Raw genomic sequence first — 15,914 nt, forward strand, 5'->3', positions numbered from 1 at the left:
TGAGGTCAGTGGATCAGTGACCCCATTCCTACAAAACTGCTCAAAGAATTCCTGCCATTAATTAATGCTTCAATCTTAAATATTATCATCCTATCTCTAATAAACAGCTATGTACCACAGGCCTTCTAGCTGGCTGTAGTTAAACCCTTACTTAAAAAGCATCTCTAGACCCAGCAGTCTTAGCTAATTGTAGGCCAATCTCCAACCTTCCTTTCATTTCAAAAATCCTTGAAAGAGTAGTTGTCAACCAGTTTACAGATCATCTGTAGAAGCAGGGCTGGACTGGGACAAAAAATCGGCCTGGGCATTTTGATTAGAGACCAGCCCAGCAGGTATTATAGGAAAAATCATAAAGCCTTTGAATGAAAACAAACGCTGTTGTGACAGTGATGTTCACTGTCTTGTTGGTATATGTATGATTTCTATACGTTGTACATCAGATAAAAACTTTGGTTGTAAGATTCAGATAATTATTTAATAAAAACTAGATATTTTAAATGAGATGCCCCCTCTCCCTGTTAATGCCCTACCTGGCCCACCTGGCAAAGCTTTGCTAGACCCGCCCCTGCACACGTAGCTGTCAGCTACTTAGAAAAGGATCCTGGTGTTATTTGTCTCTCAGAAACAGTTCATAACTTCCCTTCAACTCATTCCTGTCACCTAAAAGGTAAACCTGTTTCTCCATCACCTGTTCAGCTCTGATGATTCAGTGAGGACATCTCCTGGTTTCATCTTCATGTTTCCCTCTCCCCAGATAACCAAACCGACATAATGACCAGCAGCTTTTACAGCTGTGGCTCCAGCAAACATCAGCTGATACTAGAAATCAATATTAAATAAATTCTAACAACAGCTGATCAAGCTTAAACGTGCTGCTGTTGTTTAACGCGACATCGGCTGGTTTCCTCTTCCTGGCGCAAAGTGGGCGATAAACAAGCAAGAGAGAAAAGCCGATCAGGCGATCATTGATCAGTTTCATGATTGATTGAGAGAAGAAGAGACAGCTGACAGCGTAAAGACAGAGAAAAACTCCAGCGTTGTGTCTTTTTCCATCCTAGCTGAAGTACGGGACAAACTGTTCCTTTTCACCTCCGGCCGCCTCTGCTCCTCCTGCCTCACCTTTCCCTCATCCACCTGGCCTCTTGTGGCAGCTCCGCAATAGCCACCACCAAACAACTGAGTTATTTTTACACATCTGCCAGAATCTCTGGCATATCTGCCAGTCAATGAGTTGAGAGTGAGACTGCCGGACAACATTGGAGCATTGTAGTACATGTCAGTTTTCAATATGGAGGAAACTCTAAAGCACAACAAGTCGTCTGTGGTTGGATTCAGAGTGCTTTTCTGAGACACCCCAGGGCTTCCCTTGCGCAAGTAAAATCGATTGATCACTGATTGTCTTGCTTCCTTATCGTTGATGGGAATAAGTTTCTAAACCAGCGGGACCTGTGGAAGCGCAGACCCAACAGTTAGCCTGATCTAGTCTGTGAGCAGCAGGGTGCTGAATCCACTGGCAAAGGTTGATGTACTCAAAGAGCCAATAGAGGGATACATCAAATCGCCTGAGGATGAAAAAAATGTCAGAAAGCGGTGTGTAGCCTTCACCATGGATGGACGGACGGAAAAACGTCCATCCACAAAAGGTACGTCCAGATGAACAGAATTATCTGTTTGGGGTTAAACCAATAGTGTCACTGCCCTCTGCTAAGACTGGAGATAATATAAAAAATAAAGAAAGTGACAGCTATTGTTTTAATCACCCCATTATGTCCATTTTGTAGCACATAAAAATGTTTAGGTAATATTTGTTTTGTAACTGCCTTCATACAGCACATTCTTGTTACATTTTAATCAAACTTTGGGGTGATTTCATCTCAATGCATCATATTGTGTTGCAGAGCAACTTGTAACTACAGCTTAAAAAAACCATATTTCCCTCTGCAGTACATGTCAGCTAAATCAGGTTTTAAATCACAAAAGTCATTATTTTAATGTCGTAACTGGCTAAGCTGATGCAAAATTAAAAGTAAACAAAATTTAATGTTGTTTAAATCATCAAATTCTAAGTGCTCATGTACCTTGTTAGTGTTACTGAATTACAGATTCTTGAATATATAAAATGTTTGTGTTACAAAAGCAAGAACAGTTGCTGTTATATAAATGCAGTGAAGTCATGACGGTTAACAGGGTGTTAATTAGTTTGTTAGCTTTTTGTATTTCTCTGTTTGGTTTGAATTTGTACAAATATAACATTTTTAAATATCTTATCATCAGTAAATAGCATATTTTAATATGACATTCGCTCTAACTGATTTTAACTGTTAACTCACACCTTGTTCCCACATAATACTTGTCCTTAGTTTAGTTCTGTGTTATATGAGATGTAAGAACGCAGTCTAAAGAGAGCAAAACCTATTATAAAACCTAATTATAATTGTGTGTGCCACAGGATCTTAGACAGACGCAGTTTTCCATTCTTCTGAGCGACCCCCTCAACCCGTCTGTCTTTAAAATGGACATCAGGGACCAAAACAATTATATTTTGGAAACAATGCAGTCGAAAGAAGCGCCTTCCACTCCTGAAGTTGGCATTCTGGGGCAAACATCCTACCCTCTGCCTCTCCCTCCTTTCCCCACTGGGACACCTGCTCCCCCTCAGCCAGCATCAGATCCTCAGACTGGAGAATCTGTTAGCCTCATTCCCCCAGAACCAGCTCCTCCTGTGACTCAGCAGCTGGTTCCACTCATGGTCTCAGCGCCAGCTCACCTCTACAGTCAGCCAGGGACAGATAGCCAGGGACAGCTGAGACACCCAGAGGTAGTGACAGGTCTCATTGAAGTTTTATTGATAAAGATGCTTAAAACTGTTGCATTCTTCAGTCCACATGAAAGAAAAAGTTTTATTTGACTCTAAAATGCTGAACAGTAAACTTAGTCACTGCCAGTGAAATATAATTCCAAAGAATAACGCAGGAGATCAAAGTCCAGCTATGTATGAATGTAGTTTTATGCACGTCTTCTCCTCCTACTGATCACTTCTTCCACCGAGTGGATAGATCATAGCATTCCAGCTTTTCTCATCATCTGTTGTGTGTTTTGTGTGTTTCAAGTGTAATGTGCTCGGGATTCCACAAATGATCCAGTACCTGCATCCTGCTGGAGAACTATACGTAAAACACACAAAAGAAAACAGCTGCTGAACATCTGTATCTTCATAAACTCTGTTATCTCGTATCCGTCTCTGCATCTGTGTAGGCACGGTGTTCCAGTCTGGGATTTTGTCCCTCCTGCTCCCCCATCCAACACCTCCACTCCAAAGTAAGTTTCTGTGGTGCTTTGTGTCAGTGATCTGCAGGAATCTGTCTGTCTTTCATCTGCAGATGTTTGTGCGAATTCTTGTAATCAGCTTCCTTTAATGGTGCCTCCTTACATTCAGCTTCACAGCTTTACTCATGTTTTTAAACTAGTTTGCTCACAGCTGTACATAAAGCTAGCATGTGCTCTGACTCTGTGTTTTATTCCTGTAGAAAAAGGAAATGTGAAGCCCAACAGGATGAGAACCGGCTGTATATAAAGAAACCACCAAACGCCTTCATGCTTTACCTGAAGGAGCAGAGGCCAAAGGTGACAGCGGAACTGAACATAACTGGCAGTGCAGCCATAAATGCAGTTGTGGGAAAGAGGGTAAGTGTGTAACTCTGCATATATTTATGCATCTGTTAATGTTTTATGCTCACGTTTGTGCATGTGTGCCAGCTGCCCTGTAGTAACAGTGTAGCTGAGTATTTATCGATGCTGACAGTGTGTTCTCATGATTGTCTGTCTTCAGTGGGGGTCTCTCTCAAAAGAACAACAAGCAAAATATTTTGATCAGGCTGAAACCGAGAGATGCCGTCACGCCACAGAGCATCCAGACTGGTCCACCAAAGAAAACTACATATGTCCAAAGTGCCAACATGCAGTCCATACATGTGCCCATCACTGCACTGAATTATGAAACAACCAGTGCACAGAGTTTGGATCAACTGATGAAAATTCTCATATTTTTGTTTTTAGGGCAAAAAGAGGAAGAGAACACGAAGTCGCACCTCGAGCACAGGTGAGAGGAGATTTCTGGGAATTATAACTTTTTTTCATGTGAAATGTGATGAAAAGAAGACGGAAATCTGTTAACAAAAGAAGACTTACTGTGTTTTTGTTTGTGTTTGTTTGTGCAGCATCTGAACCTAAACAGGAAGATCAACAGGCCAAGAGGCTTTGTGTGACGCCAGCTCAGACACAGCCATCTTCTTCCTATTCAGTTGCGAAGGAGCCTCTTGAGCAGCCACAGAGACAGCCAGCTGTTACCAACCTTCCTGATCAGCAGTCAGCGTGTGTGCAGCTGCAGAACACACAGACAACAGTTGATGCACCTGTGTGTCAAGTAAATCCGGTCCTCCCAGCTTCTCATATGGATTTCTCCCCATCTGCATCACTGGCCTCCTCTGCTGCACCCGTCCAGCTCCAGTCCACGTTTGTCAGTGACACTGATGAAGCACTGCTGTCAGTGGTGGAACAGCTTGACCCCCTCCTCACTTCTGAGCAGTCTCAGCAGCCCTCCTCTCCATTCACTGGTCATCACCTAAATCAGACCAACCCTGCTTCTCCTGTATATACGTCTCTATCCACATCATTTGCCTCTTCTGCCACATTCTTTCAACACCAAAAAGAGCCTATTGGTTTCGCTGACATTCAGGAAGACATGTGGTCACTCCTTAACCACCTCCCTGCCACTCCACAGCCGGATACATTCTCCTTTCCTAACATTCCTACTCTGATTAGCCCTGCTTCTCTGGAGAATTCCTCTCCATCCAAATTGCTGGCCTCCCCTGTTGCACCCACTGAATGCCAGTCAACGCCTCCCTTCTTCAGCCAAACTGTAAAAAGTATGATGTCGCTACTTAACGACCTCCAACCTGGGCCCTTTGCACAGCCTCTACAGCCCTCCTCTCCTCAAGCAGACTGGTTCTGACCATAATCAGATCAGTCCTGCACCCCCCAAACCACGGCTACCTTCTGTAATAAAGTCTTAGCTCACTGCAGTCTTTCCTCTCTTTCAGAACTGCTTGCCAGAAATCTCTCCATGTGTGTGTGTTTGTGTGTGTGTGCACGCGTGTACAGATAATCCTTGTTTTGGTGTGTAAATAAAGCTTGATCAAAAAGTAAGTCAGCTCTTGAGTCTGCTTTTGGATCAACCTCTCGTATGAACCGTCTGGGTTTGTAATGATATCACTCATATAAACCCTTTAAATGGAACCCATAAGGCTGCCATTCCCTGGTGGTATGTGGTCTCACACACTGAGGCAAGGAGAGACCTCTGGTACTTTATGCTAGGAAAATGGCCTCCAAAATCCAGTGGCAGTGTATCTGTTTATGTAAAGCTTTATACCTGGCTGTCAGCAAAGCAGACGAACAGTCTATCAGATAAATGCACATCCTGAATCTGGTTAATGAAGCAGCACATCACAGGACACAGAGACTCCACAGGGCTGCTGCATTCCATTTGTAAACGGGCACTGGAAAGAGAAAACACACCTACACTTGCCATTCATAGGCACACAGCTCTTGTAAAATAAGCCCTCACACTTTTGATCATTGCCAGTGTAATAAACAGTATAAAATAAACAGTGTCAATGTGAAAAAAAGATTAGTCTGGTCCTAATTCAGCCTGATTGCTTTTTTTTTTTTTTTTTCAGACATCCCTCCACACACACACAGGCTGTGCTGGCTCGGTCACTCTGGCACAGCTGACTGACACATAGGTCATTGCGATGATGTTGTTTATTATATTGCTCTCTTTTTTTTGCTTGTTTTCTCTTTTTTTCTTTCAGAGGGGTGATCCAGGTGATTGATATATGTATTTTTTTGTCTGTTTGTTTTGTTGGTTTTTGTTTTTTGCCCTTTATCTTTCCCTCTTTCTTTCTCCCCTTTCTTTCCCCCAGTCAAGTCTGTCCCGTGTGTAGCAAGTGAAAATAAAATAAAATAAAATAAAATAAACAATAAAAGCAAAGGTGAATCAAATAGACCAATACTGCAAGGCTGGGATGGTCTATTTGGTAAAGTAAATCCGTTGGGCATCTTTCTTCGGCTTTAATTCTTTTTTTTTCTTTCCTTTTTTCTTTTTTCTTTTTTCTCTCTTTTTTTTTTCTTTTGGCACTACGCCCGTCCTGCTCCCGCCTATAAATCATCAGCGGTAGCTGTGACAAACTATTGTTGTCCACATGTTTGCGTTTAATATTTGTATATAAAAGGGAGAGGTTTTAGATATGTATATATAAATATATATACACGCCTGAGTCATGTAACCCAGTCCTCCAGAGAGAGTCTTTTTTTCAGGTTCACTCACTCAGGATATATGTAGTAAATAACCCTCCCTCCGCTTATCTGTCTGTGATCTGTAGCATGTGGTGTTTGTGCGCATGTGAATTTCACCTCTATTTAAACTCTCTTTCCAACCTGTGATTTTATTCACTGTCATTTCCTTTTTTTTTTCTTTTTTTTTCTTTCTTTTTTTGCCTGTCCCGTTTGGCTCTTTTGCCATCAGAATTATTGTCTAAAGGCAAAGAAAGATGCCCAACGGATTTACTTTACCAAATTGACCATCCCAGTCTTGCCATAATGGTCCCTTTGATTCACCTTTTATTGTTTATTTTATTTTCACTTGCTGAATACGGGACAGACTTGACTGGAGGAAAGAAGGGGAGAAAGAGCTGAGAAGAGGGACGGGGGAGAAGGGCAAAAAACAAAAACCAACAGAATGGGCAGAAAAAAAATGCATATATCAATCACCTGGATCACCTGTTGAGAAAGAAAAAAGAAAACAAGCAGAAGAGAACAAGAGTAATAGAATAAACAACATCACAATGATATATGGGAATATGACAGTAAATACTAAATATTAAACATTATTGTGCAGCACATAAGATCAACAGCGCACAGTGTGCTTTGAGGTAGGAGCCAAAAAGGGTGTAGTTTGTGGGTGTGATCACCCGTGTGTACACCTGTGAGCATGGACGCGCTTGTTTTTTTTAAAAGGTTCCTCCATGTAACGATCTGCTAGAGGGTGTGTGTGTGTGTGTGGGGGGGGGGGGGGGGGGGGGGCACAGCCCCGTCCTCCAGGGCATGAAGCAGGTATGGAGGAGATCAAAACTCCAGACATCCAGAGGCCCCCAGAACACAAGAGACCAAGGAAGACCAACAGAGGGGCAGCCGCGCCACTGTCCCAGAAAGAGCTGAGGAGAGTCCCAGATGAGGGCTCACTCAGCAGCCGCGGAGCAGAAGCTCCGCCGGCAGCCAGCTGTGCCTGAGTGACCGAGCCCCAGGCCGAGAGGCCGGGGGCACCCCACCTCCGAAGTGGCCCGAGCGAGCCCCAGGCTCCAGGCCCCGATAAGCGGCCACCAAGGAGTGAGCCGGTGTGTACCTGGACGCCCATCCCCAGACACAAAGAACCACCAACGCACCGATGTCTGAGGGAGACAGCCACTGGCAGGGGAAGTGGTGGTGGGGGGAGATAGACCTCCAAACCACCGCGGTAAAGTGAGCCGTCATTTGTGAGCCGCGGTCAAGCCAGCCGCCTCCTATCCGCCGCATAAATTTCCTTGCGCTTTTACACCAGTCTTTACCGTAGCGCCTTTTCGCTTTATATCCTGATTGAAAGCCTATACTCGCGCACACGTGCGCGCGCGCGAACAGTCACACGCACACGCGCGCACACAAATTACAATGGAACAGCCCAATACAGTCAATACAATTATGTCTATTTCAGAAATTCATTAAAAATCATCCTTAGTAGTTGAGGTCCAACTTTCAACACATCCCTCCTCTGGGACACCTACTGTACCTGTGTGCCAAGTTTCAGCCAGATTTACTGTAAAATTCCTCAGAAATTAATGGAAACTTCTATTCAATCCAATACAGTCAATACACTACAATTATGTCAATTTTCAAAAATTCATTAAAAATCATCCTGAGTAGTTGAGGTCCAACTTTCAACACATTCCTTCTCTGGGACACCTACTCTACCTGTGTGCCAAGTTTCAGCCAGATTTACTGGAAAATTCCTCAAAAATTAAAGGACATTTATATGCAATTCAATACAGCCAATACACTACAATTATGGAAATTTCAAAAATTCATTAAAAATCATCCATAATAGTTGATGTCCAACTTTCAACACATTCCTCCTCAGGGACACCTACTGTACCTGTGTGCCAAGTTTCATCCAGATTCACTGTAAAATACCTCAGGAATTAATTGAAACTTCTATTCAATCCAATACAGTCAATACAATAGAATTATGTCAATTTTCAAAAATTCATTAAAAATCATCCTGAGTAGTTGAGGTCCAACTTTCAACACATTCCTTCTCTGGGACACCTACTGCACCTGTGTGCCAAGTTCCATCCAGATTCACTGTAATATTCCTCAGAAATTACAGGAAACTTGTATTCAATCTAATACAGTCAATACAATAGGATTCTCTCAATTTTCAAAAATTCATTAAAAATCATCCTGAGTAGTTGAGGTCCAACTTTCAACACATTCCTTCTCTGGGACACCTACTCTACCTGTGTGCCAAGTTTCAGCCAGATTCACTGTAAAATACCTCAGGAATTAATTGAAACTTCTATTCAATCCAATACAGTCAATACAATAGAATTATGTCAATTTTCAAAAATTCATTAAAAATCATCCTGAGTAATTGAGGTCCAACTTTCAACACATTCCTTCTCTGGGACACCTACTGTACCTGTGTGCCAAGTTTCAGCCAGATTCACTGTAAAATTCCTCAGAAATTAATGGAAACTTCTATTCAATCTAATACAGTCAATACAATAGAATTATGTCAATTTTCAAAAATTCATTAAAAATCATCCTTAGTAGTTGAGGTACAACTTTCAACACATTCCTTCTCTGGGACACCTACTCTACCTGTGTGCCAAGTTTCAGCCAGATTTACTGTAAAATTCCTCAAAAATTAAAGGACATTTATATGCAATTCAATACAGTCAATACACTACAATTATGGAAATTTCAAAAATTCATTAAAAATCATCCATAATAGTTGATGTCCAACTTTCAACACTTTCTTACTCTGGGCGTCCTACCGTACCTCTGGGCCAAGTTACATCTCAATTCACTGTAATCTTTATCAAAAATTGAAAGAACAATTATATGTCAATGCTGGATGTGTGTCCTTTCAAAGTGACACTAAATAACAGAACTCAGGCACATCAGGGAATAATCCAAAAGGCGGATTTATTAAACAAAAACAACATACAAAATATCTCTAATCCATACTACATAACCTAAAAAGAAACAAAGGACACTTAGAAGCACAAGCAAACAATACTGAAAGGGCAAGAGACACAGCCCAAACATAATCCACAACTAAAACGCCAAAAGAACAAGTCATCCCACATAGCAGACGGGTCTTGCCTGGATCTGGTGTCAAGCCGGCACTGCTGGCTGACTTCTGGCATGGTAAGATGGCACTGTTTATGTGATGGCATGCCACATTTGGCCTGATTGGGTGAATGTGACATGTTGTATAGAGCACTTTGAGTAATATGGGTGAGTAAAAAAGCGCTGTATAAGAATCAGTCCATTCACTGTCTGAACAGAGTTTCGTCATGTTACTTTTGCACTATTATGTTCCAGCACATGTTGTTATTACATGGCTTACATGGCTAAGGTACACATTAGGCTGACATCTGGGGCCAGAGCTGAAACTGTTCTGGGCCAGCACAGGGCCAGCAGTGTGTCTGCAACTGGCCTTGTGCTGGCTCATGTGTGGGCCACCTCTGGTAAACCAGATCTGGGCCACCATAGGGCCGTCATTCTTTGCGGTACGCAGGCCATGTGTAAGCACATTGTGTGGGACAGATCCAGGCCATACCAATTTTGCTATGTGGGAGGAATTATGTAAAAATAGAAACATCATAAAAATGAAAATGAACATAAAGTAAAATGTACTGAAAAGAACATCAGTATGGCCATCATTATTTGCTTGGAAACTCTAAAGTTCCATGGCTTTGAACAGCCAGAGAACGCAATGCCCAGCTTAGAGCGACTAAAAGTAACTTCTTTTAACATTCTGTCATTCTGCTTCTATATCAAACATCCACTAAAAATAGTCATTTGAAAAAAAATATTCGCCACTTTTCATCAGTTTGGGTTCCTCTGTTTATAGCAATTTTTAGAAAAGAACCCAATACCTTTGTCACTATACAGTTGTACAGTGAGATACAGAGCATCTCCTACTCATTGCAAACATGCTGGGAGGGTGGCTCTATCCGCCTTAGTGCAGCTGCTGTACCATACTGTGATGCAGTAAGTTAGTAGGCTCTCAATGGGCGAGTGGTGGAAGGGTGAGCTGTAGTCCACAAAGAGCATTCTGGCGTAGCTCTGCCGCTGTTCTAGGTGACTCAGCACCGAGTGGAGGGTGATGGCATCTTCTGTGAATCTGTTTGCACGGTATGCAAACTGGTGGGGGTTGAATTCTGGGGGGAGGTAATCCTTGGTGTGCTGAAGGACTAGTCTCTCAAAGCATTTCATGATTACCGGTGTGAGGGCCACAGGGCAATAATAGTTCAGGCTGGTGATGGGAGACTTCTTTGGCACTGGGATGATTGTGGCTGATTTTAGACAGGATGGGATGGCTGCTTCATCCAGTGAGAGGTTGAAGATTCTGGTGGAGATGAGGGTGAGCTGGTGGGCACATGGTCTTAGCACTTTACAACGTATTCCGTCTGGACCGGCCGCCTTCCTGGGGTTCACTGCTAGCAACACACATCTGACATCGTGCTCCGTTACAGTGAATGGAGCGGTGCAGGAACCAGGTGAGGATGAGGATGGGAGCAGGGCTGAGGCAGATGAATGCTGCTGTTGTGGTGTTTCAAAGCGGGCGAAGAAGCTGTTTATTTCCTCTGCTAGCTGCACACTCAGGTTTTCTGTTTTCACAGTTCTGCCTCTGTGGTTTATGATGTCTATTATTCCATGCCACACCTCTCGTGTGTTGTTGCTGGACAGGTGGGACCCCTTTTCAGGTCAGCTCGAGCAGACCTGTACAGAGCTCTGTCAACAGACCTACAGGGAGTGCAGAATTATTAGGCAAGTTGTATTTTTGAGGAATAATTTTATTATTGAACAACAACCATGTTCTCAATGAACCCAAAAAACTCATTAATATCAAAGCTGAATGTTTTTGGAAGTAGTTTTTAGTTTGCTTTTAGTTTTAGCTGTTTTAGGGGGATATCTGTGTGTGCAGGTGACTATTACTGTGCATAATTATTAGGCAACTTAACAAAAAACAAATATATACCCATTTCAATTATTTATTTTTACCAGTGACACCAATATAACATCTCCACATTCACAAATATACATTTCTGACATTCAAAAGCAAAACAAAAACAAATCAGCGACCAATATAGCCACCTTTCTTTGCAAGGACACTCAAAAGCCTGCCATCCATGGATTCTGTCAGTGTTTTGATCTGTTCACCATCAACATTGCGTGCAGCAGCAACCACAGCCTCCCAGACACTGTTCAGAGAGGTGTACTGTTTTCCCTCCTTGTAAATCTCACATTTGATGATGGACCACAGGTTCTCAATGGGGTTCAGATCAGGTGAACAAGGAGGCCATGTCATTAGTTTTTCTTCTTTTATACCCTTTCTTGCCAGCCACGCTGTGGAGTACTTGGACGCGTGTGATGGAGCATTGTCCTGCATGAAAATCATGTTTTTCTTGAAGGATGCAGACTTCTTCCTGTACCACTGCTTGAAGAAGGTGTCTTCCAGGAACTGGCAGTAGGACTGGGAGTTGAGCTTGACTCCATCCTCAACCCGAAAAGGCCCCACAAGCTCATCTTTGATGATACCAGCCCAAACCAGTACTCCACCTCCACCTTGCTGTGCTCTGAGTCGGACTGGAGCTCTCTGCCCTTTACCAATCCAGCCACGGGCCCATCCATCTGGCCCATCAAGACTCACTCTCATTTCATCAGTCCATAAAACCTTAGAAAAACCAGTCTTGAGATATTTCTTGGCCCAGTCTTGACGTTTCAGCTTGTGTGTCTTGTTCAGTGGTGGTCGTCTTTCAGTCTTTCTTACCTTGGCCATGTCTCTGAGTATTGCACACCTTGTGCTTTTGGGCACTCCAGTGATGTTGCAGCTCTGAAATATGGCCAAACTGGTGGCAAGTGGCATCTTGGCAGCTGCATGCTTGACTTTTCTCAGTTCATGGGCAGTTATTTTGCGCCTTGGTTTTTCCACACTCTTCTTGCGACCCTGTTGACTATTTTGAATGAAACGCTTGATTGTTCGATGATCACGCTTCAGAAGCTTTGCAATTTTGAGACTGCTGCATCCCTCTGCAAGATATCTCACTATTTTTGACTTTTCTGAGCCTGTCAAGTCCTTCTTTTGACCCATTTTGCCAAAGGAAAAGAAGTTGCCTAATAATTATGCACACCTGATATAATTATGCACACAGTCTCCACTGCCTCGGTTGGAGGTATACAAGTGAAAAGTGAGAACACATCAAAGGACACCTGTTGATGTCATTAGACCACACCCCTTCTCATTACAGAGATGCACATCACCTAATATGCTTAATTGGTAGTAGGCTTTCGAGCCTATACAGCTTGGAGTAAGACAACATGCATGAAGAGGATGATGTGGACAAAATACTCATTTGCCTAATAATTCTGCACTCCCTGTAAAGTCAGCATTGTGGGGTTTGAGGAGTGTGCAGACGTCGCTGGTCATCCAGGGTTTTTGGTTTGGGAAAACCCGAATGCTTTTGTCCACAGTCACATTTGCAATACAGAACTTGATATAGTCCAGTACTGATCCTGTGAAAGTTTCTAATGCAATATATTATACTTTACCAATGTAACGCTGCATGCCAAATCAATTTTGAAAATATCTGTGAATTTTGTATTGAAAAATGCAGGTATCTTTCAGATTTATTTTTATGTTATCAAAAATGTATTAAAAGTATAAGCATGAAAAATTACAAGAGTGCAATAAAAAATATAACCAAACAAGCTTAATTTACAGTTTGAAATACAGAAGATAATGAAAATATATAAATAACTACCTATTAATCCCCATATCCAAGTATCAAGACGTGTAAAAACAAATTACATTCTTTCCTCAGTTTCTATTAATAAGACTTAAATTTACATGAAATTATTCAAAATTATATACATTATTCATAAGGTGACAAAGAATTCAGAAACAACATGGAGAATGTCTTGATGCATGCTCAATCATCCAGGTAATTAAATCCCTAAAGGTTGATTCTGTTCGTCTGGACGTAGCGTTTTCAATGGGAGAAAAGTTTTGTCACTCATCCAAGTGACTTCTGCAGTCTCAGCTGACTGCAGGTTTCCCTAATCTTATAATAATAATAATAATAATAATAATAATAATGGATTACATTTATATAGTGCTTTTCGAGACCCTCAGAGCGCTTTACAATTCCACTATTCATTTACACACGGGTGGAGGCAGCTACAGTTGTAGCCACAGCTGCCCTGGGGCAGACTGACAGAAGTGAGGCTGCCATATCGCGCCATCGGCCCCTGTGGCCAACACCAGTAGGTTTTAGATGAAGTGTCTTGCCCAAGGACACAACGACCGAGACTGTGGGAGCCGGGGCTCAAACCGGCAACCTTCCAATTACAAGACGAACTGCCAACTCTCATTATGCAATGTACTGTTTAAAAGAAAAAACTTTTTTTTGCCTTGACAACATACATTCATCTTCATTTCAAAAAAGTAGTTATTTTTCACACAGAGAGCAATACCATTCTCCAGCCTCTGCTGTCCAAAACTACTCTGTATTCATCTGGAGGCACTGTGTGTGAAACCACTTTAAATAGCTCTCATGCAGGAACAAAGCAATTGTATAAAATGAAGTGAGGGAATGGAGCTATAAATAGATTAATATAGATATATGAAAATAAACTTATATATAGACATAGGAGCACAAGTTTTAACATTAATGTTTCTGGGATATAATAAACAATATAAGCATACAGGTGTCTAAGCAAACATTGTGGCATACAAAGTGAGAGTGCAGTGAGTCATGTTTATTCCTGTTCAATATGTGTCTGACACAAGTGGATGAATTAAAAAGTCTGACAGCAGCAGCAACAACAGACTATGCCTTCCTAATGACTTTCTATCTGTTTACATCTTTTTCTTTAATGCCTGTATCCCAGCTTGAAGAGTCCTGGACCCTTTTTCTAGTCAGTGGGTGTGTGGGCAAACAACTCTGGCTTGTCACCCAGTTGGATTTCCTGGTATTTGTAAGATGGCCATATCTACAAATCAGGACACATTAACTATGATATTAAAAAATGACATGATGACATAGTTCTTGGTCAGTTTACCAAGCATTTCTCAGTTTTGTTCTTTATAGTTCTGTTCATCATATCATTGCTTGTGAGTCCTGGATTATTTGATGATATGTTTACATTATGTATTCTTTTGTTTTCAGTTCCATATTGCTTTTAAGTGTAGTTCTTCTTCAGCGTTCCACAAGTGGATGGAACACTTGTGAAAACACTCTAGTGTTAAAGCCAGTCTTGTCTTCATGTCTGTTTATGCTTTTGTCTGTGTCAAGCTCGTGTGTCTTAGTCTGTGTTTTAGTTTGGTGGCCTCTTGTCTCTTTTTTGTGTTGAGTCTTACTTCCACTGTCTTCTTATTCCCAATGTATCCCTGCTGTGTTACACAGCTGTCTCCAATTCCCCTAATCGCCATCCTATTTATACATTTTGCCAATCTCCCGGTCTGAAGTACATTATTCTATTCGATTCTATTCTATTCTATTTATACAGCACCAAATCGCAACAACAGTCACCTAAAGACACTTTATGTTGCTGGGTAAAAACACAACAATAATACAAAGAAAACCCCAACAATTTAAGTACCCCATATGAGCTAACATTTAGTGTGAGTGGGAAGGAAAAACTCCATTTGAAGAGGTAGAAACATCTGGCAGAAACAGGCTCAAGGAGAGACAGCCATAGGACAACATATACACTGTGCAAGACATACATACTAACTAATGATTAAATGCAGAGAGGTGTATAAACACAGAACGAGCAAAGAAGGAAAAAATTCATACATGATGGGAAGCCAGCAAGAGCCTAGGCTTATTGCAGCACAAATAAGGGAAGATCCAGGGTCACCTGATCCACTATAACTGTATTACCTTATGGTCGTGAAAATACGGTATTTGTCAAAACTGAGGGTTTTAATGCTAATCTCAAAAGCAGAGACGGGTGTTTGTCTTCTGAATTAATATAGAATAGAATAGAATAGAATAGAATAGAATTCAACTTTATTGTCATTGCACATATCACAGGTACAAGGCAAACAAAATGCAGTTTGCATCCATCAAGAAGTATATATTGTAATAGATGTATTACAATATATATTAGCAATAATATAGGTATGTAAGTGTATATTACAGAAATGGGTCTATTATGGTATGTTACAATGTACACGGTATGAAGTAAGTTATGAATATGCTATAACTATAAGTATGTACAGGCTGTAGTGAGTACAAGCTATGAACAGGATATAAATATGAAAAACTATACAGAATATGAAATAAAAAAAACTATACAGAAGTATGAGATATACAGCTATACAGAAATGTGAACTATGCAGGTTATAAACAGTTGCAGAATTAAAAATTATCGTTTTGTACAGAATGATGTGAGCTGCATCCACAGAAGAGAGGCCTGAGAGATGAAGACTCTGATTCCTTTTCAACATTAAAATTCTATAGGAACCACAAGTACACCTAATATTCCAAAATTAAAATCTGGATTTCAAAGCTAGTCAGTGAAGA

The 15,914-nt window shown here is 41.4% G+C and overlaps 1 protein-coding gene across 1 annotated transcript; it reads left to right on the forward strand.

The window, feature by feature from the left end:
• The first annotated feature begins 2,551 nt into the window (after positions 1–2,551).
• LOC120739820 (transcription factor 7-like 1-B) lies at positions 2,552–5,205 on the forward strand. The gene is made up of 6 exons (XM_040041719.1): positions 2,552–2,818; positions 3,111–3,142; positions 3,256–3,318; positions 3,528–3,684; positions 4,057–4,099; positions 4,218–5,205. The coding sequence occupies exons 1-6, from the start codon at positions 2,552–2,554 to the stop codon at positions 5,009–5,011; spliced, it is 1,356 nt and encodes a 451-aa protein (XP_039897653.1). The 3' UTR covers positions 5,012–5,205.
• The last annotated feature ends 10,709 nt before the right edge of the window (positions 5,206–15,914 follow it).

This window comes from Simochromis diagramma, unplaced genomic scaffold, assembly GCF_900408965.1.
Source record: "Simochromis diagramma unplaced genomic scaffold, fSimDia1.1 OVJJ01000304.1, whole genome shotgun sequence".
NCBI classification, from domain to species: domain Eukaryota; kingdom Metazoa; phylum Chordata; class Actinopteri; order Cichliformes; family Cichlidae; genus Simochromis; species Simochromis diagramma.